General features: G+C 37.7%; 1 protein-coding gene across 4 annotated transcripts in view; it reads right to left on the bottom strand.

The window, feature by feature from the left end:
- The window catches only part of PLA2R1 (phospholipase A2 receptor 1), a 129,343-nt gene that overhangs the window by 19,214 nt on the left and 86,027 nt on the right, over nucleotides 1-24,102 (bottom strand). For all 4 annotated transcript variants that reach the window (XM_009182309.4, XM_009182310.3, XM_003907525.4 and 1 more), the window contains exons 18-23: nucleotides 18,303-18,367; nucleotides 17,415-17,518; nucleotides 15,376-15,515; nucleotides 4,341-4,458; nucleotides 3,518-3,648; nucleotides 3,009-3,156 (exon numbers count right to left, since the gene is read on the bottom strand). In XM_009182309.4, the coding sequence (XP_009180573.2) occupies nucleotides 3,009-3,156; nucleotides 3,518-3,648; nucleotides 4,341-4,458; nucleotides 15,376-15,515; nucleotides 17,415-17,518; nucleotides 18,303-18,367 (706 nt within the window). The remainder of the gene's footprint in view (nucleotides 1-3,008; nucleotides 3,157-3,517; nucleotides 3,649-4,340; nucleotides 4,459-15,375; nucleotides 15,516-17,414; nucleotides 17,519-18,302; nucleotides 18,368-24,102) is intronic.

Below are 24,102 nucleotides of genomic sequence, written 5' to 3' on the forward strand. Positions count from 1 at the left end.
AAAATAAAGTTAATAAATTCTTAGAAATACACACTGTTCTTATAAACAGTTACTATTAATATGTCACCTGTCACAGTCAAGGTTTATAAATTAAAAGGCAAGGTTTTCCCACACGTTGTCAAGCATTGGTGCTTGAGTGTTCGTGAGTGCCTCTGATAATGTGAAAACCAAGCCTGTGTTTATGAACAGGTGTTTCCTCTCTAATATGTACGTTTGCCTTTCTGTTCTGTATTATGTTATATACTAGGATAGATTAAAGGTTTAGAAAACCTAAAGGACAAAAACAAGGTAAGAATTTTTGTACCTTCTGATCCAAAGTGACTTGAATTTCTGTGTACTGGTTTAACAACATTTGGTGTTGGAAAGAAGCATGTGAGGTGTGGATAGGTCATGAGACTGGGACTTAATCCTATTCCTGGCCCTAACTGGCTAAGAGCCCTTGGGCAAATAAATCTTTCTAAATCTCAAATTTATGGTCTCCAAGAGATGAAGATGATCTCCCTTGGAGAGGTGTGGATGGAATTGAACAAGATATCCACACAGCGCACACACTATTGTATGGAGACACAGAAAGCATCCTATGATTGTTGCTTCTTCCTCCACTCTCCGCCTCCGGTCATACTGCCTCCAATAAAAATGGCAAAGTGGGAAACTGACCTTTATCTGAAACCATTACCTCAATACAGCAGCCATACATATGGAAAAACCAAAGTAAAATGAATCTATTTAATTTCTATAAATTGTGATGGATCACACTTTTATCATATTTTTATTCTTTGCTAGAAGTCTGTGCCCAGCCTATATGTCCAGTGTAATGGTTATTCATACAAAATAAAAATAATATCAAAGTAGCTATTTTAAAATGCTAACAATTCGTAAAATTAAATGAAATTCTTTGTATATGTTACCCAAACGCCAATTTGACTGTTTTTTTTCCCCACTGAGTTATATGTCTGTATTTTTACATATATAAATTTCTCCATATGTAATTGATTCCATTAAGTTTCAAAACAAGTGGTTTTTGAGCAGCAGGGTTTTTCCACCCATTGCCCTGAAAAAGAAAGATCTATTGGAAACCAAGTTCTAAACTGGGGAGTCTTGGTTTGCCATTGTGTCTCTTCTTATTTGGCTTCTTAACTGTTTTGGTAGATAAAAGACTTTGGGTTCAAACCCAATGTGAGCACATATGTATCTGGCAAATGGAGAAGAGGAGCAGAACTTGAATAGTCATTGTTGGCTACAATAATTAGTGTAGTTGAACAATACTTTTTGGAAATAATAAAAAACTCTATTATTTGTTAAATACATGCTAGAAGTATGCTAAGTGTTATATATACATAGAGTGTGTGAGATGGTTATTACCACATTTTGCAGATGCAGAAATCATGATCACAGAAGGTCATGACTTGACTGAAGCTTATCTACAAAGGAGGGTGGGAACCCATGTGTGGTGGGCACTCCAGTGCCTATGCTCTCAATCACCACTATTCTATACTATCTCTAAAGGAAAATCTACACTATTAGTCCCAAAAATACCAAAGAGAGAAAGTGATCAGAGGGTAAATTCCAAGAATAAATCAACATTAAGGTAGTGGAATAAAATCATTGTGTTTAACTGAGATTCTCTTGAGTGTGTTATTTTTGTTTTGTTTTGTTTTGTGTTGTGTTGTGCTGTTTTCCCAGAGACAGAGTCTTGCTCTGTAGCCCAGGCTGGAGTGCAGTGGTGCGATCTCGGCTCACTGCAACATCCGCCTCCAGGGTTCAAGTGATTCTCGTGCTTTAGCCTCCCTAGTAGCTAGGACTACAGGTGCCCACGACCATGCCAGGTTAATTTTTTGTATTTTAGTAGAGACAGGGTTTCACCATGTTGCCCAGGCTGGTCTTGAACTCCTGAGCTCAGTCAATCCACCCGCCTTGGCCCCCCAAAGTGCTAGGATTACTGGAGTGAGCCACCGTGCCCAGCAAGGATTACTTATGTTTTTAAGCCTAGAGTTCCTCATCTGTAAAATGGGAAACTTTTACTTACTTCATAGAACTGTCTTGAGGATTTTATGGCAAACTGAGCATACACTCAAGGCACAGTGTCAGGCACATCATAAATGTGTAAGTACCTGGCATGCTCATATTATTTCTTTCCCTACAAGGCTCTGCTGTTCCCATATTACTCTTGCTATTACAGATCTAGTATCTTTTTTTCAGTTCCTGACCACTATAATGTTTAAGTGGTAACTGAGAACCAGAAATGGAGCTTCCCTTGCACTGCTTTTTCGAGGATGGGTTGATAGTAACATTAGAGACTTCACACGTATGCCACATTCAGAAGTAAAATTCCTATTCCAAATAAGCATATATATATATATGCTAGACTGCCCAGAGTTCCACACAGCTCTAGACACCAACTATGGGTTTCTCGGGTGGTGTGGGCAGGGGTATATACCCAGCATTCAATAAAAGCATGAGCTGTTGTTTTTATTTATACTACTCAAGGTCAGTTATAGTGCATTCACACTGCTCATTGACCCTGTTGGCTATTTGTAATAGTGTGGCTTTGGCATTTCACACAGAAACCATTTGGGGGTTCTGCCCATCAGATCTAGAAGCTTGCTGCATACCACATTTAGCCACAGAGACCATTTTCAGGGTTCCAAAAATGGAGCCAGTATGAGTTGGTTTATTTCCCTGATTCTTTCCCAACATTTTCTCAGTGACCTTTAAGAATTACCTGAACAGATACATAATCCCAGAACGAAGCAGTAAAACCATTTAATATGACTAAGATAGATACATAAATCTGGTCATCACTCAAGTGGCCTCAGCAGTCCTTAGAATCCCACTAAAGGGCGTAAGACTAGGGTAGAGGAGATTAAATAACTAAACTTACGTAAAGCCAAAGAAGTGCCTGACGCTGTTAGCCATGAAGCTGTTAGCTACACAGCTGTGTAAAACCAACATGGAAGAGAAGGATGGACTTTGGAAATGAAAGGAATAAAAATCCAAGTATTTCTCACCTTGCATTTTTTCACATACAAACCCATAGCCTTCCTTTCCACAGTCTTCAAAATACCATTTTCCAGTGAAATGAAAATTGGGATTACTTGAGAGCAAGGCACAGAGAGGAATGTGTTTCTGAACTTCAGTGGTACTGTGGTTTGGAATCTTTAAAATAATGCATATTATCAAAAGTATGATAACATATAGCATTATTATAACATTAAAATTTGTATTAAGAACATTATTTTTAAAATTAAGACACCATTATTCCTTTATTTGCATTTAATAAACTTATTCACAAGTCATTTCATAACCTACAAAATAAACAATTATTGTGATGAATAAAGTAATTATATTTATGGAACACATAAAATTATATCAAATTACATTAAAAATTAATGTATTAATGACAAACTAATATAAAGTTATACCTACAAAATACAGGAAATAAAAAAGCTTTAATAAACAAGTCTTGAATAAAATATCTTGCCAAAGTGATCTCTAAAAAATGAATCTTAAAACTTACATTTATTGTATCAAATGGAGACCAGTTAGAATATACCACAGGCTTTCCATTTAGCCATGTTTCATAATCATCATTTTGTAAACCTATCCACACATTAGTGGTCTGGCCAAAAAGATTCATAGTAATGAAAGCTGAAAAGCAGGAATACATTATCTAATTTAATACTGCAGAAAGCATTTGGGTAATCACTGAATCCTATTTATAGCTATGATTATATTTAAATGCCAGCAAAACATAATTATGAATCATTTGTAGGAATTTGTTACTTTATCCTTGTTAAGGTAATGCAGTTTCTTTCACTTTTGTTTTAGCTTAAATTGACAGAAATTAGCTGGATAACCTGAGATTTCATCATATCATTAACAAAACAATTTCCAGTGTTCATTAATTATCTTTCTAAACAAAAGAGGATTTACCTACTATATTTAAACTAAAGTAAATAATTGTTTAAATATCAAACAAAAGCATGTAGGTAAATCTAAAGGGATCTAAAAATCATACCATGCAATTACATGTAGATTATACCTGAGACTCTTTTAGCCATTTTGAAATATAGGCCATAAACATGTCCTAATTCTTTCCACTGCTACTGGTAAGAGAAAAGGCTCCCAAACCCAGCAGTTTATAAGCAATGCAGCACACTAACTTTTACAGATATCATGAAATAAAATCTATGGGTGAAACTGAAAATTCATGTATCATCAGCAATACAGTATTTTAAATGTTGATTTGGGAATGTTAGTATTGGTGGGGGGATATTTTAATAAATACTTGAACAAAAATGGTTATCTTGGCCTGGTTGGTTGGATCTTGAGTACTCTACCTTGCTCCACCTCACTTTCGATGGCGACCAGGGTCCCTGCTTCTTCAGCACAGAAATGTTGAGCATGCGTCCAGTTCTTCCAACTGCTTGGGTCTTTGGGGATATTCAGCAAAAGGCACTATCAAAAAATGTCAAAACAAAACATTCATTTCTGTATTTTTCTAAGTGAATTAAAAATGTCCCAAAGACACTGAATATCAGTTTTGAAAATTCTTTATAATTTTCTTGGGCAGAAAGAACTCATTTTTCTTTCAACTCCTCCAAAGGTGTTACAGTAAAACAAAGAGGAGCAGCTTTCAGGGTGAGTTAATGACTCGCCTGCATTTGCAGCAGGCAGGAACAGAAGCAGGGATGCGTTTTGTCATGTGAAATGTCAGAACAATGCCTTCAGCACAATGAAATGTAGTATTCTTCCTAAAAAGGAGCCACCCTGATTGCAAAGTTTACACTGGCACATTTAATCTGAAAAAAAAAAAAAAAAAACCATTCTGGGGGTGGCAATGAACAGCTTAGTTCAATTTTATTTACAAACACACTTCCTTACTTTAAGTGAGAGAGAAATAATGGGGAGTCAAAGCGTATCAGGTGTTTAAATTCACTAAATACTTGGTCACTAAGTCTATTGGCAAGAGCCAGAGAAGAAAAATAAATGATTCCAGTGGGACAGAAAGCAAGGGTATGACCAAAGAAACCTGGAAGAAGTAGAAATGAAGGGGAAGGTTGGCCATCAATGTTAAAGGGAACACAAAGAAGGTTGTGGAATTTGGTAATAAAAGTTGAGTGTTATGCAGGAGAGAATCACGTCTGTATCATGGCAGAGGTTTCCTTTCTTTTCTTTTCTTTTTTTTTTTTTTTTTTTTTTTTTGAGATGGAGTCTCGCTCTGTCGCCCAGGCTGGAGTGCAGTGGTGAGATCTTGGCTCACTGCAACCTCCGTCTCCTGGGTTCAAGTGATTCTCCTGCCTCAGCCTCCCGAGTAGCTGCGACTACCCGTGTGTGCCACCACGCCTGGCTAGTTTTTGTATTTTTAGTAGAGAGGGGGTTTCACCATGTTGGCCAGGATGGGCTTGATCTCTTGAACCTGTGATCCACTCGGCTTGACCTCCCAAAGAGCTGGGATTACAGGTGTGAGCCACTGTGCCCAGCCACAGAGGTTTCTTTTTTATGGGATGGGATGAGAAATAGAATGATACATACTTGACAGGACAGGCAGGGTTAAAGATGAGTCTGTTTTTCCCCGAAAGTTCAATGAAATTTAAGAATGTTGGTAGGACCAGATGGAGTTAGGTGAGAGGAAAAGATAGAAGAGAAAGGTTATAATGGGTCAGGCAAAATTCCAGAGAGGTCAGGAGAAACTTTATGCAAAGGATATTTCATCTGGAATTGCTGGGGATTCTTCTCTTATATTCAATTCTCTCATCAGTGAACACAGACGACCAGAGTGATTGATAGGTCAGAACCTAAGATCTTGCCACTGAGAAAAACCCAGCTACGGGATAATTCTAGGTTAGCATGGAAGCCTACACTTGAACAAGCATCCTTTCCTACCTTATTTTGGAATAGTATCTGATATAGTTTGGATGTCTGTCCCCTCCAAATCTCATGTTGAAATGTGATTCCCAGTGTTGAAGGTGAGGCCTGGTGGGAGGTGATTGGATCATGGGGCAGATCCCTCATGAAGGCTTAGGACCATCCCCTAGGTGATGAATGAGTTCTCAGTTCACGCGAGATCTGATTGTTTTGGAACCTCCTCCCACCTCACCTTCTTGCTCATGCTCTTGCCATGTGACATGCTGGTTCCCTGTTACCTTCCACTATGATTGTAAGCTCCGTGAGGCCCTCACCAGGAGCAGGTGCCGGCACCATGCTTTTTGTACAGCCTGTGGAACTGTAAGTCAAAATAAAACTATTTTCTTTATCAGTTACCCAGTCTCAGATATTCCTTTACAGAAATGCAAGACTAGTTTAACACAATATCTTTCCCCACCATTCTTTAATTTCCAAATTTGTCGGTTCTCCACCCCTTCCCCACTATCACACACCCCTTAAAAGCAGAGAGACTCTTACTCCTCTTTGAACATCACACCAGAGAACGTCCCTAGTAAACATTTATTAAGCAAAATAAAAGCCAGCAAACCTGAAAATGGTTGTCAAATGACATTGTCAGGCATTCTAAATTTAGTTCAGTGGTTCTCCAGCAGGACAATTTTGCCCCTCATGGTATATTTTGATAATGTCTGCAGATTTTTTTCATTTTTACAACTGGGGAGGGGATTGCTATTGGCAACTAGTGGGTAGAGACCAAGGATGCTGCTAACCATTTGCAAAGCACAGGTCAGGTCAGTCTTCCAAAAGAAAGAATTATCCAGCCCCAAATGTCAATAGTGCAAGGTAATTCTTTTTAAAACTCAGTCCTGATCATGTCACCCTTTAGTTTAAACCCTTCAGGAATTTTCCACTGCCCTTAGGATAAGAAACAGAAACCCTGAACTAGCCTGAAACCCTGAACCAGCTTGAGTTGCCAACTAAGAGAGAAAATACATTTTCAATTCTTCTGGTCCTTTTTGTCTTGTTTGCTTCACAAAGAAACTGAATTGGCTTTTAAGGAGTTTAATTTTATAACAACTATCCTTTTATCTATTTCCTTTCACTTTGCCTCTTTCCTCTAATTACAAATTCTAAAGAGTGGCACATATTAATTATTGGGAAGTCTTATCATTTAATGTGAATTCACCTTGTGTTCAGATAGTTACACTAATGAACCATTCATAAATACCAATGAACCTCATTGGTTCAGTTAGCTCAATAAATCTCTCCAGAAAAACACCCCCCTCTGCTTCCTCTATGTTTGCCTCAGCCAGGATTTACTAGCTTGACTACGGAAGTGTGGCCTCCCATTACCACAACTTCATTGTTTCTAAAAATATAACATATTTACTAACACACTCCGAAATTGTGTCATTAATAATTAAGGCAAAGCAGCAAGATGAAGTACAGCATCCTTAATTAAAAATTGTTTACTTACTAATTTGTAAAATGTGATCAAGTTTAATGCATCTCTGATTATTACTGTGAATTAAGGAGGTCCTACTCTATTCTAAATGGGCTTTCAATATAAAATTCTTTTTTGTCTCAAAATCATTTCTAGCTCAATATTTGAAAATGAAATTCAGTTCCCTCCAAACTTGGTCCTTTCCCAGTGTTCCTACTCACAATGAATGGCATGGTCAGCATGCACTTATACACATATAAGAAGCCTGAAGCTTCAGAGGCATCCTCACCTTTCCACTCCATCTCCCCAACAGCCATACCATTTGGACATCTCATTTCCCTAAGAGTCCCCTCACCCATCCCCCATTCCCACTGCCTCATGGTCTCTGCTACCACCATCTTAGCCCAAGCTACTAATTCTTGCCTGCACTATAGCAATAGCTTCCTAACTGCCCTTACCTTTCTCACACTTGCCCTTCTCCCATATATCCTTGGCACTGTACCTAGAGTAACTTTTAAAAATTTGGTCCTGGTCATGTCCTTCTTTAGTTTTTAACCCATCAAGAGTTTCCCATTGCTTTTAGGATAGAGGACAGTAGTCCAATACGGTATCACCCTTTCCACTTCTTTTGTCTCACCTTCCGCCACTCTAGTTCTTTATGCTTCCTTTAGTTTCTTAAATGTCATACTCCCCCTTGCTGCAGGACCTTAGCACATGCGGCTCCCCCTATTTTTAATGTTCCTTGCCTTTCTGACCACTTCAGTCATGTCCTCTGGCTATACTCTTTTCTAGAACCACAAAACTTTCCTTCATCACAGACACCACAATTTTAAATTAAACAGCCATTTTCCTGATCGATTTACTAATGTTTGTTCTCTCTCTAATGTGTAAGGTCCAAAAGAGAAGGGGTTGTTTCTGTTTTTTCTCACCACTGAATTCCCGACATCCAGCATAGTCAAATGAATGAATGAATCATGGGTGAGACTATTTTTAAGGAAAAACTATGTTATGAACAAAATCAAATATTGACTAATCCCAAACTAGACGGTGCAAAGCAGCTATTACCACTCAATCTAGGTCTTGAATAAAAATATGTAAGTAGAAGCACAAGAGTTAATCACACACACACACTTAGAATTTCTTCCTCCCACAGATCTGCTGGGACAAGTATCTTAGGTGACTCACTCTTCCTGGGTTAACCCCTGGTCAAACCTCTTCTACATTGTCAAACACAGAGAAAACTATTTATGAGACATCAGAAAAGATGCTTAATTTCTGTGTATCTCAGTTTTAAAAACTCTAAAAGGTGGTTAATTCGTCAACAAAGTGGGATTTTTTCCCTAGAAACAACCAATAAAAATAAGTCCTAGGAAATTCACAAACAAGAAGCAAAGTTTAATGGGACATAATATATTGGAACTTATTTCAGAATTGTGAAGTAAAGAAGGTCCATCATTGTTATCTCCCAGTTTTCCTTCTGTAGCTTTATTTATTAGTAGGGAAAAACCATCCCACTCCTCTCAGCTATCAACTCTTCTATTAGCAGTTTTTCTAATAATCTGATAAACCCACCTGTTTCAAGGTGTAGATGACAAATGAGGCAATCTCAAAAATATTTCCCTTTTAAAAATAAAGGAAAGTGTTGAGACAAAGGAGTGAAACTCCAGTGGTGGAATTTTAGGCATTAATGTGCCGGGGAAGGCACTGTGGGTGGGGAGACATGCATGGTGACTCTGACACTGTGCCAGGTGAATTGCCACCTACTCATGAAGCCTGCTGTGATGATATCCTTTGTAATCAAATTCTCCTAATGCCTTGAAGAAAGAGTTGTGGAACTATGACTGTTGAATTGCCTGGCAAATGTTGGCTACACATTAGAATAACTGAGGGAGCTTTTAAAAAATACGGATGCCTGGATCCCATGCAGATCAGCTAAATCAGAATCTTCAGGACGTCTCCTGCACCTTGATGTTTTTAAAAAGCTCGCCTGCTGATTCTAAATATTTGACCAGGGCTGAAAACTACTGATCTAGCTGTTAGTTATCAATAAATTTTTTTAATAGAACTCTGAGCTACATGAGGGTGTTTTAATCATGCCCCAGGGCTAGCTTCAGAAAGCGCCTCCTCTCCCCGCCATTCTCATGCATGTATTTATGCCCCTCTCTATTCCTTTCCTGGGAAGCATTCGCTTGCTCTTTTGCCCTGGGTCTGCTCCACCATCACTGCCACCATTCCCATAGATACACACTCTCTACATATGCACAGGAGGACACATGGGATGGAGCTGAACTGTGTGGGTAAAAATCAAGTTTGGGGGAAGGACAACAGCAAAAGCCTGACCCAGAAACAACTATTCCATGTTTCTAAGAATTATTTATCAAATGCTAAGGATTTGACTTGTCATTAATTTCCTTAAAATATCCTCTTTTAATCTTAGAAGAAAACCTGGGCAATACCATTCAGGACATAGGCATGGACAAAGACTTCATGTCTAAAACACCAAAAGCAATGGCAACAAAAGCCAAAATAGACAAATGAGATCTAATTAAACTAAAGAGCTTCTGCACTGCAAAAGAAACTATCATCAGAGTAAACAGGTAACCTACAGAATGGGAGAAAATTTTTGCAATCTATCCATCTGACAAAGGGCTAATATCCAGAATCTCAAAGAACTTAAACAAATTTACAAGAAAAAAACAAATAACCATATCAAAAAGTGGGTGAAGGAGATGAACAGTTCTCAAAAGAAGACATTATGCAGTCAACAGACATATGAAAAAATGCTCATCATCACTGGTCATTAGAGAAATGCAAATCAAAAACCACAATGAGATACTATGTCACACCAGTTGGAATGGCGATCATTAAAAGGTCAGGAAACAACAGATGCTGGAGAGGATGTGGAGAAATAAGAACACTTTTACACTGTTGGTGGGAGTGTAAATTAGTTCAACCTTTGTGGAAGATAGTGTGGTGATTCCTCAAGGATCTAGAACTAGAAATACCATTTGACCCAGCAATCCCATTACTGGGTATATACCCAAGAGATTATAACTAATTCTACTATAAAGACACATGCACACGTATGTTTATTGCAGCACTATTCACAATAGCAAAGACTTGGAACCAATCCAAATGTCCATCAATGATAGACTGGATAAAGAAAATGTGGCACATAAACACCATGGAATACTATGCAGCCATAAAAAAGGATGAGCTCATGTCCTTTCCAGGGACATGGATGAAGCTGGAAACCATCATTCTCAGCAAACTATCACAAGAACAGAAAACCAAACACTGCATGTTGTCACTCATTAGTGGGAGTTGAACAATGAGAACACATAGACATAGGGAAGAGAACATCACACACCGGGGACGGTCAGGGGGTGGGGGGCAAGGGAAGGGATAACATTAGGAGAAATACCTAATGTAGATGATGGGTTGATGGGTGCAGCAAACCACCATGGCATGTGTATACCTATGTAACAAAATTGCACGTTCTACACATGTACCCCAGAACTTAAAGTATATTAAAAAATCCTATTTTACACATGAGAGGAGGCATGTGTTAGTAGCTAGAACAGTGTGTTCATGCTTTGGGATTGTTCACTATCTGTACCAGAAATGTGATTTGGAGATTAGCTAGGCATTCCTTTATGCCTGTTCCCTAGAGACCACGCCAGGATACACTTGTTCTAACAGTTGTGAAAAACTAATTGTCACATACTGGAGTGAATTCAACATGGATCAACAACCTAAATGTAAATGCTAAAACCATAAAGCTTTTAGACAAACACACAGGGGCAAATCTTCATGACCTTGGATTTGGCAGTGAATTCTTAAGTATGATACCAAAAGCACAAGTGACAAAACAAAAAGTAGATAATTGGAAACTTTTGTGCATCAAAGGACATTATCAAGAAGGTTAAAAGACAAGCTACAGAAAGAAGGAAAATATTTATAAACATATATTGGATAGGGGTTTAATATTTAGAATATATCAGGCATTCCTATAACTCAACAATAAAAAGGCAAATGATCCAATTTAAAAATGGACACAGGACTTTAATAGACATTTTTCCAAAGAAGATAAACAAATGGCTAAGAAGCACATGAAAAGATGCTCAACTTCATCAGATAATAGAGAAATGCAAATAAAAATCACAATGAAATAACACTTAACATGCTCTAGGATGGACATATAATAGCCAGTGTTGGCAAGGATGTGGAGAAATTGAAACCCTCACACACGGCTAGCAGGATTGTAAAATGGTTTGGTCGCTGTGGAAGAACATTTGTCAGTTCCTCAAACAGCTTACTACTGAGTTACCATATGATCCAGCAATTCTATTCATAGGTATATACTCAAAAGAATTGAAAATAGCGACTCAAACAGAGACTTAGACACCAATGTTCATTGAAGCATTATTCACAATAGTCAAAAGGTGAAAACAACCCAAGTGTCCATCAACAGATGAATGAATAAACAAAATGTGCAATATTCACACACACACACACACACACACACACGCCTGTGCCACACAGGAATATTATTCAGCCACAAGAAGGAATGAAATTTTGATATATGCTAAAACACAAATGAACCTTGAAAACATCGTGCAAATAGGCCAGACACAAGGACAAATATTGTACGAGTTTGCTAATATGAAATATCTAGAATAGGCACATTCATAGAGATAGAGAATAGATTAGAGGTTACCAGGGGATGGGGAACAGGAAGTTAGTGCTTAATGGTTACAGAGTTTCTGTTTGGGATAGTGAGAATGTTTTGGAAATAGAGATGATGGTTGTATAACATTGTACATGTAATTAATGCCATTGAATTGTACACTTGACAATGGTTAAAATGGCAAATTTTGTGTCACATTATTTATGACCATAAAAATGCTTTAAAAAATTAATTGCCAAAGGTTTTAATAAAAGACTTAGTAATACTCAGTGTCTTATTGAATATTATCTACAAGTTTCTCATACTGAAATGTGAAAATAATTTATACCTGGTAGCAAGATTTTATAGTTTCAGAAAATAGGAAGTATACAGAAAGTATCAATGATTAAAAAATAGTGTACCTCAATACTATCATAAAGTTTTAGAGTGCAATTACACCACTCTAGAAAATACCTCACAGTGTTGCTGAGCTCATTGTATCATGAGGCTAAGCTGATACGGCAACTCTTGTTTTAAAAAAAATTATTAAAGACTTCACGTTTTAAACAGCAGTTTTAGGTTCACAGCAAAGTTAAGAGGAAGGTAAAGGCACAACTTTGGGAGGCCGAGGCTGGCGGATCACCTGAGGTCAGGAGTTCGAGACCAGCCTGGCCAACATGGTGAAATCCTGTTTCTACTAAAAATACAAAAATTAGTCAGGCGTGTTGGCAGGCACCTGTAACCCCAGCTACTTGGGAGGCTGAGGCAAGAGAATCACTTGAACCTGCGAGATGAAGGTTGCAGTGAGCCGAGATCATGCCACTGCACTCCAGCCTGGGTGACAGAGTGACAGTCTGTCACACACACACACACACACACACACACACACAAAAGGAAGGTACAGAGATTTCCCATATATTCCCTGATCCACACATACACAGCCTCCCCCATTATCAACATATCCCATTACCCCAGAATGGTACATCTGTTACAATTGATGAACCCGCATTAACACATCATAACCAACCAAAGTCCATAGTTTACATTAGGGTTCATTCTTTGTGTTATACATTCTATGAGTTTGTACAAATGTCTAATGACATGCATCCATCATTGTGGTATCATACAGAGAATTTTCACTGCCCTAAGAATCTTCCACAACTTCATCCTTCCCTCCTGCAACACCTGGCAACCACTGATCTTTTTACTGTCTCTCTAGTTTTGTCTTTTCCAGAATGTCATATAGTTGGAATCATACAGTATTGTAGGCTTTTCAGATTGGCTTCTTTCACTTAGTAATATGAATTTAAGTTTCCTCCATGTGTTTTAAAGGCTTGATAGCTAATTTCTTTTTAGCACTGAGTAATATTCTGTTGTGTGGTTGTACCAGTTTATTCATTCACCTACTAGGGACATCTTAATTGTTTCCAAGTTTTGGCAATTAAGAATAAAGATGTTATAAATATCCATGGACAGGTTTTAACGTGTATATAAGTTTTCAACTCCTTTGGGTAAATACCAAGGAGTGTGATTGCTGGATCAAATGGTAAAAGTATGTTTAGTTTTGTAAGAAACTGCCAAACTGTCTTCCACAGTGGCCGTACCATTCTGCATTCCCACCAGGAGTGAATGAGAGCTCCCGTTGTTCGGCTTCCTTGCCAGTATGTAGTGTTGTCAGTGCTATGGATGTGGGCCGTTCTAGTAGCTGTGTAGTGGCAAATCACTCATTGTTGTTTTAATTTGCATTTCTGGAGTAGCCGTCCTCAAGTGCCAATGTGAAATGGCAGGCGTAGGAAAGGGGCAAGACCACCAGACTCAGGGTCAGAAAACAAAAAGTGCATCTTGGTCTGATGCTTATTCACTGTGAAGTTTCAGAAAAGTCATACAATTTTGTTAGCATCTGTCTTCTCATATGTAAAATGAGGATAGTAATTCTATATATTTTTAAAATTCAGTGATACAAGAAATACACATAAAATCAATTAGCTAAGAGGGGAAGTAACTCAAACGTCCACCAATGGATGAACGGATAAACAAAATGTAGTCTATCCATCCAATGGAATATTGTCAAAAGGAAGTCCTGTCACATGCCAGTGTTGATGAACCTTGAGGGCATTACGCTAAGTGAAATAAGCCAGTCACAAAAAGGCAAATACTGTCTGATTCCACTTACATGAGGTATTTAAAGTAGTCAAATTCAAAGACACAGAAAGTAGAACAGTAGTTGCCGAGGGGTTCGGGGTAGGAAGAACAGGGAGTCGCTTAATGGGTAGAGTTTCAGTTTTGCAAGATGGAAAAGGCCTGGAGATTTTTTGAATGACAGTGTGAGTATATGACACTTAACACTAGTAAACAGTAAACAAAAATGGTTAGAATGGTGAATTCTATATTGTATTTACCAGAAATTTAAAAAATTAAAAATCAGTGCCACAATATCTAGTGGGTACTCAATGGATGTGTGAAAAATCCAAGCGGCCTCATTTCTCAAATTAACAATGGGAGGAAGATCACAAAGGAGAGAAAGCCCTGCCAATATAACTGAACACTTAGATTAAAAATTGGCTGTCCACAGTTGAAGAGGAATTTCATATTAGCATATGAAATGATGACACAGTTTGGGTTTTTTAATTTTCTAAGAGTTAAACAATTATAATTTGGGATGCATTTTAATTACTTCCACCTAAGGCCTACAAAGTTATTTTATTATAAAATATGAGGAGTGGAGGGAAAGTCTAGGCCTTAATTGAAGGCAGCATCAGAAATAATAAATCTGGTTTAAAATATCCCCACTGGCAATTTCATTTTCTTAATTCAAATCTGCATGGAAGCACCAGCTTTATGAGGCTCCAGATGACATTGACCAAGCTAAGTTATTAGTCCCTCAATTCACTAGTGGGCAGAGCTGTATGCCAGCTCCAGGCAGGGAAAACACAAGAGTAGGAGTTGGAGTCCGGGTCCTCTGAAATTTACAGCTTATTTGGGAGCAGAACCTAGACACACAGGCATGTAGGCACACACATACACATGTGCACACACACGCACACACATGAGCGCACACACACATGCATACACACGTATGTCACACCTAATGGAACATTCATACAGCACAATAAATGGCTATGCCAATGGTAAAACTGAGTATAGAAATGAGGGGCAGGATCCAGGCTGTTTTTGACAAAAATTTTTTGTTCCAAAAGATTTGTTACTAAATGGAAAACTCACATTTCTTGAAAAATTTCTTGAAAATTGTGACAAACACATTCCAGGTCCTATGGTCAACTCATAGCTTTTAAAAGCCACTTCTACTTTTTGAACACTTTCCAAAATTAGTGTCTACAAAAGTGAAACAAAGGCAACTTTTGAAAAGCAAGCTTACCTTATAGTTAAAATACAGCCATCCTTTGGGACACGTTCCATGTTGCTTCGGTGTATCTTTCTTTTTCTCTATGAGCCAAACCTTTTTTCGCTTACAGATACTAGGCATAGAAACTGAACACTCTTCGCTACCCCAGAGTCCTGGAGGAGGAAATGGGTTGAAACGGTTTAGGAACAGCGGCAATTCTTTGAAGCCATTCTCTATCGATCGCTATTTTTATGACTGCTGTGGTTTTTCATAATTTATTTTTTAAAATCTAGAAACTGAACTAAACTACTGATGACCGATTTCTCTAGGGACAACAGTTAACTGGGCAAGGGGCCAAATCAGTCATTTAAATGTAAGAATGTAGAAATTTTACAAATTAAAAAAATCTAAATAAATACTGCAATTTGAATCATAGAACTGATTAAAATCTTTTTTTTTTTTTTTTTTAGAGACGAAGTCTCGCTCTGTCACCCAGGCTGGAGTGCAGTGGCCGGATCTCAGCTCACTGCAAGCTCCTCCTCCCGGGTTCACGCCATTCTCCTGCCTCAGCCTCCCGAGTAGCTGGGACTACAGGCGCCTGCCACCACGCCCGGCTAGTTTTTTTTTGTATTTCTTAATAGAGACGGGGTTTCACCGTGTTAGCCAGGATGGTCTCGATCTCCTGACCTCGTGATCCACCCGTCTTGGCCTCCCAAAGTGCTGGGATTACAGGCTTGAGCCACCGCGCCCAGCCAGAACTGATTAAAATCTTAAGAGTATTTGACTTGTGTAGCAAAAGAATACTTCGTAGGGTAACAATTTCATTTTAAAACCTTCAACTTCAATGTACAGAGAGGAAAAAGATTCTAAAACAGTAGATAATTTCTACTTTATAATTCTTTAGAAAATATAATAATTTAGAAAAATTAACTCAAGAACTTCCAAGAAAATAGCATTTCTTAACACTGACTCTTAAATAAAACAGACTCACATATAGACTTGTCTTCAGTAAGATATATCCTCAAATCCTCAGCCTCCGACAAACTGACTGCTTTTTTTTTTTAAATTTAGAAGAGCTATATTTTCAGAATAAAGATTATAGAATGTATTGTATTGGCATCCAAGTCATAAATTCCAGAACAGGGCAGAATGCATGCCAATTGCAAGGGCAGGCTCAGTTTTCCAGATCAGGAATATGAGTCCAAAAGATGTTGGCATTTTGAAGGAGGGGCTGGAATGCTATTTTCAATGCAGATTAGCTGCTATTCTCCCAGACTCTCAAAACAGTCCTTTCTGTAGGCTGTTGTGACACCTGCTGGTAAAAGCAAGCTGATTAACCACATGGATTTTCCTTTCCTAACTCTCTGCAGAGGCCCTCACACCCAAAATTATTTTCCATGTTTATCCCTCTCCTGGTCTGGGGCACAGGTTGGTTATGAATCTGTTAGAGTAACGGATATCATTATCTTTTATGGTTAGAAAGAAGGGGAATGAGTGGACAATCAACCTAACTACACTGCACTGACGAAGAGAATTAAAAAAACCAACCTTCAACCTAAATGTGCTTCTAAATCCAACTTGCAAACAGTTGCCATTCTAAAGCAGGCAACAATTGATGCCAGGTATTAAAAGAAAAAAAGAATATTGACTTGAATCAAAACATTTATTAAATAGGACAATGGAAGTAAATTTCACAGATGTTAAAGTTCTGGCCCATTATAAATTGCATATAGGAATAGATTTTTTTTTAAGTGCTTCCATTGAAATGTCATAGGGAAAAGTATTTGTCAGGCATTTTTTTTTTTAACAGTTTTATTGGGCCCATTTCTGGTGCTGTTTTGATTTATGAGGAAGGACTTATTCAGATGTAAATTATTTCCGAGAACATGAATACATGGATTGAACAGAAAAAATGTCCATCCTTAAGCCTTATGGCAGACAAAACTGAACACATCAAATGAAAAGAGAAATAAACAGAAACTTCTCATGGAAGTGATGCAAGGAAAAGACTTTAAGTCTCCTGAAAATTATCAGTTTGTATTATAAACCCAAAAATGGGTAAATAAAATAACCTGTTACAGAAGAAATAAAGCCACATCTCTGGCTCTGATTATTCACAGTTCTTTCTCTTCCTGTGTCCCAATTCTGGTATATCACTGGTGTTCCATCTCTCCAGCTGTGGGAAGATTAAAAATGTTAAGGTCTTCTCTCATTCTGCATGTCCAGTCTCCAACATCATTCTTAGCGTTCTGAGGTAGGGATTGAGGATATAATATTCTATTAAATTTAAAAAATACTCATATGCAGCATAGTGCCTATAGTTAACAATATTGTATCATATACTTAAAGTTTTTCTAAGGGAGTAGATATTTTTTTGAGATGGAGTCTCGCTCTGTCACCCAGGCTGAGTGCAGTGGCACAATCTTGGCTCACTGCAGCCTCTGCCTCTTGGGTTCAAGCTATTCTCCTGCCTTAGCCCCCTCAAGTAGCTGGGACTACAGGTATGCATCACACCACGCCCGGCTAATTTTTGTATTTTTAGTAGAGACGGCGTTTCTCCATGTTGGCCTGGTGTCGAACTCCTGAGCTCAGGCGATCCGCCCACCTTGGCCTCCCAAAGTGCTGGGATTACAGGTGTGAACCACCACGCCCAGCTAAGAGGGTAGATTTTATGTTAAGTGTTCTCATCATAAAAATGAATGAATTAGTGAATAAATAAATAAATGAACAGAGCAGGAGAGAAAGCTTTTGGAAGTGATGGATAAGTTTATGGCTAGATTGTTGTGATGGTTTCATAAGTGTATTCTTTAAAAACCTCTCACGTCTTTGTTAGAGAAGTGAAAATTTATAAGTTAATGTTTGAAGGGTATTCAACAAATTGATCACTAAAATTGAATCCAATCATTCTGCAAATAAAACCTGTCAAACAAAATTAAATGCAAATGAATCTAGGTTCATACCGAAATTCATCATTGGCTCTTTCTTCTTGAAGTCCAATCCACCAGCTTGCACCATACTTTGATAGCTATTAAAAGAAATTTAAAAAGTCAGCATTTATTCTACTTGTTTTCCTTTTTCACTATTAAGATTAATGGGGTTGCTGCTAGTGGCTTTCTATTCTTCAGTATTTTACCCAGTTATCTAAGGAAGAGTATACTAAGGCCTAGCATCTTGAGAAAACCTGAAACTTCATTATTCTAAAATATTCCCTCCTCGTTATGAAGAAAAACTGGAATCAAACATGGAAAATAATTTTAGTTTTATACAACTTGAAAAGTAGTGTTTCTAACTCTCTAAGAAGGATTTAAAAAGTAATATTAGAAAATGAATTCATTTTCTGATAAAAATTTATTGGCTTATCCTCTCAGTGATTTACCCTCTCCGTGATTTATAATTCATTGCATATGTCACATGTATTTGAAAAACCATTTAAGGTATCAAGGCATCATTAGTGTAAAGATATTGATTTTAGGTATTAGTCTGATTGCTAAGCTTTAAACAGTATAAGCTTTCCTTCCCATTCAAATAGAGAGACACAATATAGGACAAAAGAATACTACAGAACGCCCAGTGTTTGACAACTAGAAAATTATCCTTTTGATGAATTCATGTCCTTTGCAGGGACATGGATGAAGCTGGAAACCATGATTCTCAGCAAACTGACCCAGGAAAAGAAAACCAAACACCACATGTTGTCACTCATAAGTGGGAGTTGAACAATGAGAACACATGGACGCAGGGAGGGGAACATCACACACTGGGGCCTGTTAGGGGGTAGGGGGTTGGGGGAGGGATAGCATTAGGAGAAATACCTAATGTAGATGATGGGTTGATGGGTGCAGCAAACCACCATGGCAGATGTATACCTATGTAACAAACCTGCACGTTCTGCACATGTATCCCAGAACTTAAAATATAATAATAAAAAAAGAAACCAGATTTATATGTGTCAACATAGACACATTTCAAAATATGTACTTTTTTATATAAAATTAAACTGTTTAACAAAAAATTGGAATTTTAATAGATTATAAATTTTATGTTAACAGAGTGATATAGTTATCATCAATAAAAAAACCCATTTAATCTAAGATTGTATTAGTAATGTTGTAGTGCTCAGAATAAAGGTAGTAAAAATTAGTAAGGAAATAGAAGACTTGAACAACAATAACAAAAGGAAAATAATCCTTTTACATTTTATTAATTTTACACCATTATTAATCACTGGGACCTAAGTACAATAAAGTATAAAATTAAAGTACCATGTGCATGCATCTGCACACATGTGCGTGTGTGCACGCACACACACACGCGCGCACACACACACACGTTAGGGCAGATGTACTGAGTTATGACCCAGGAAATTGCAATTCCCTCTTTTACTATAAAAGAGGAAGAGGCAGTAAGGGTTTTTCTAAGACCTGTAAATCAGTATACTTAATGGTGGAGGGGTGTGTGGGTGGTGTATGTTGAACTGCAACTTAATTTTTATATGCAAAAATCCTGTTTATTTGAAGGCATTATATATTTAAATTTGTACTCTCATTTCTTCTGTAAAGACATGGGAAGAAATGTTAAGAGATATTATTTTTCCATAGGAATTTCAGCTCTCCATACAACAGAACCCAATAGTCCTCTAACAATCTAATTTATAAACAGGTATTTTTATTCTGTAAACAGCGTGGCTGTTTGTCATATCAGCAATTTGAGAATAATGCAAGATGGAACAACTGTAATTTTGGATCCCTGAGGTGTTGTTTCCTGGACGTGTTCTTACAGGCTGAATTCAGATTCCCATTGTCAGACTTTGGAATGGGTCCACTGAGACTGGCTGTGAACTCAGTGGGGGAACCACAACAATTTCATTCAATCATTCAATCTAAAGAGGTTTCATGTGCCACAGGACTGGAAATCATGGCCTGGATTGTTCTCTGCCCCAATTAAGGACCTCTAAAGAGGAATTATAACCGCTGCATCTTAAGTGGCATATTTATTACCACCTCAATTATGGCATGGTAACCTCCACATGGCACATCACAACCTGTTGTGATATGGCACAGAACTGAACTTCATAGGAGATACTAAAAGATATCCAGAATGGAACATCCAATGTGAAAATGGATGTTTGAAATTTTAGCTTAGGAAGGCCACAACAATAGAAGACTTATTAATATGCGTTTGCATAAAGAAATGTGATAGAGAAGTAAGCTCAGGGCTTAAAAAATGTCATATGAACATGCATTTTATAACATCAACTATGTTTTGGTATACACAAACAGCCATTATAGTTAGCATCATATGGAAACAGCATTTACCAAAAACAAACAAACAAACAAAACCCCACAGTGACAGTCAATACATTAATCCATAAAGCAATATAAGGAAGAATAACCTGTCATCTTTTAAAATGCTCCCATCAAGAATGACAAAATGATATTTTGGAGAAGGACTAATAGATTTGATATGTATTATAAGAAGCATTTAGAAATAAAAATTTAATAAGAATGGTAAATTGCCGTTTCAAAATGACAATACTGCAAAACGGTGTAAAAATGTCAGACAAGAGGACTAATTAGCTAGTAGTTTGTGTCAAACAAGTCCTAAAGTGCTTGCAGCTTTTTTTCAGCATTAATGTGATTATCAAGATGGCTCAAAAAATAAATTCACTCTGATTATGCTTTACGGTCTTCTGTTACTCAAAGAGTGGGAGAGAAAAATTGACATTCTTTTTCCAAGATGGAAACATTTCATTAAAATTTATTTGCTTTGGGTTTTTAAAATTGTATCTAGCTTTCTTGCTCATAATTAATTTTTTGACACTGCTACTAAATGTTAGTTTTGTTTTTCACAATTCTAATCACTGCTCTTTTTAGGGGAGCCATACAAAGCACATATGTAATTTTAAAAATATTTAATTATTTATTTGTGCTCTTCCTACATTTATAAGATAGATGTGAGACAGAAGTGAGTGGAATGATCTCTACACATCTTGCTCCTCGTCATGGAATGAAATAACTTCTGGATTGACCCATTCCAGTAGGATGTTCTTAGGTATAGGGTTTCTTTCTTACAAAATGTGAACACCACTATCACCACCACCAACATTAAGTGCCCAAGGTAGGCACAAATTATGCACAAATAAGAATTTCTTGGAAAGCTACAACTTTCTTCTTTCCAATTTGATATCCTTTCCCCTTGGACCCTGCTATAGACTAAATGTTTGTCTCCCCCTAAAATTTACATATTGAAATCCTAACTCTCAAGGTGATATATTACAAGGCAAGTGGCAGGTGATAAGGCCATGATGGCCGTGGGGGCGTCTCATGAATGGGATTAGCGCCCTTAGAAGGGGGCTCTGGAAAGTTCCTTTGCCCCTTCCACTCTATAAGTATATATATGAACCAGGAAGTGGGCATTCACCAGGTATCAAGTCGGCCAATGCCGAGATCTTGAGTTTCCAGCCTCCAGAAATGTGAGCAATAATTTTCTGTTGTTTGTAAACTGCGTAGTCTATAGTGTTCTGTTATAGCAGCCTGAAAAGACTAGGACAGTCCCCCTGGCCCCGTTCTCAGTATTCAAATCCTATACCTTCCCATAATTTTCTTTTGTAGCACAGTGGGGAGATTAGTCAGCCCCTTACCCATGAAACTGATGCGGCATTCTACATCAACATGGTCATAGGCCAGGTGACAATTTTGCCATATGAGGCACCATAAAGTTTGTCTGATTTGAGATCAGAATCCTCAACTAGATCATGGCAGTGGCTATGATGAATCAAACTGCTCAGCCTGTGGGTTTTCACCCTTGCCTTCTATGGGAGGCATTAACTCTGCCATCCCCACTGGCTTCCCAGCTTCCAAAGATTAGGAGATGAATTAAGGGGAAAGGTGAAGACAGAAGATCTACTGAAGTTCCCAGCAGAGCTAAGCTCCGTTGGAAAGATCAAAGAAGCCCTTCATTGTTCATGTCTGAGACAAAGCTGGCAGCCATGTTTTGGGGGGGATTTTGGAACTAGCATTTTGATGTAATGAAGACATTGTGCTTTTACATGCGCTGACACCGCTGTTCCACTGTCACAGGCAGCACCGTGTAGGGTTTTTAAATGACTGGATAAGTAAGATGGCCTGGGTTTCTTTCCAAATTCCACCACTTAACTTAACCAAGTTGCTTAACCTCTTTGAAGTCTTAGCCTCCTCACTTGTAAAATGTACTAATAATAGACTTCCCACAGAGGGTTCTTGGGAAGATTACACTTTAGTACTTATTATAGTACCTGACACAGTTATGGTAAGTATGGCCAAATATCAGCTCTTTTTGGGATGTATACTTTGCATGCCTGTGGATTAGTTTTCAGTCATTCATCTGGTCTCTTGTTATTGCCCTCTGAGGTGAGGAGTATGGTGTCTGGCTCAAGAAATGTGTATTTTCCGACACTATGATATGGAATTGAACATGCTCATATTGAACATTATGGTTTTGGCTTGAGTGTTCCATTTGTAAGAGTGGAAGGGTGACAAAATAGTGTACAAATTTATGGTGGGGAACATTCCAGATCTAGTAGTTGTTCTGCCACTGAGTGTCTGTGGGACCACATGATTGTCATCTAACTTCTCTTTTTCTCGGCTTCTCCATCAGAATGTAGCAGGAGTCCTGACCTGCTCGTACCTCATGGGCTGTATGTGCAACAGACAGGATACAGAGACAGTAAATCCCCATAAACTGTGAGGAAAGACATTTCTTTTTCAAGTCTAGGATGCTTTAACACAGGGCTTCATTTTATAGTCAACTTACAAAGATATAAAAAGATGATAGGGCTAGAAAGGATTCCTGAAGATCATGAAATATGATTAAATTACAGGAAAAGAAAATGGCTTTTTCTTGCTTTCAAAACTTCCAAGGGAAAGTTGGGAGTGAGGATTTCCTGCCTTCATGCCTCCATTGTAATTTGTACTCTCTGTGCCCTTTCTGTTTACTACATCATATCACTTCCAGCTTCTTTATTTTTTAAATTTAATTTATGTTTTAAAAATTGACAGATAAAATTGTACGTATTTATTGTCTACAACACGATGTTTTAAAGTATATATATCCAGTCTTTTTAAAAACAGAGACTGTATCGCATACATTTTTGCATCTTTGACAAATACCCCAGTGCCTGGCACATACTCGCTAATGAATGCTTACTGAAGGAACACACTGACAAGTACACTATTCTTGGCCAGTTTATTTTATTATTTAATAGGTCTTGCATGTTTCTTTCTTACTAGCTTAGTTCTGCAAGCAATTAAGTAGCCTTTCTCTACCTTAAGTTGAAATAGAAAACTACTCCTTACTATTTTCTGTATATTAGTCTTTACAAACTTAAAAATAATGTACTCTTGTAAGATTTGAAGCTTTAAAACTGCCAGGCACCCCCCGGGTATTCCTCATCTCTCATTTGAGCTTAATTTTCCCCTGTGGTGTTTATCCACTTATTTTTTTTTCTAATATATTATATAATTCTATTTACTCGCATTGATTATGGTCTTTCTTCCCAGACGAGAATATAAACTCCATGAAGATAGGAATTTGGGTCTGTAGAACCTCATGAAACAATCTCGACATGCTCACCATTATTGCTAACAAAGAGTGAAGAGGAGGGAAGTGACTGAGCAATAGAGTAAATCTGTATCTCCATTATTTTCTCTTAATCTCTATAACAGGAAAAAAAATTCTCAAAAATCTATGGTTTTACTGAAATCTATGGCTTTTACTGAAATT

This window comes from Papio anubis, chromosome 10 (assembly GCF_008728515.1).
Source record: "Papio anubis isolate 15944 chromosome 10, Panubis1.0, whole genome shotgun sequence".
In the NCBI taxonomy this organism is placed as follows: domain Eukaryota; kingdom Metazoa; phylum Chordata; class Mammalia; order Primates; family Cercopithecidae; genus Papio; species Papio anubis.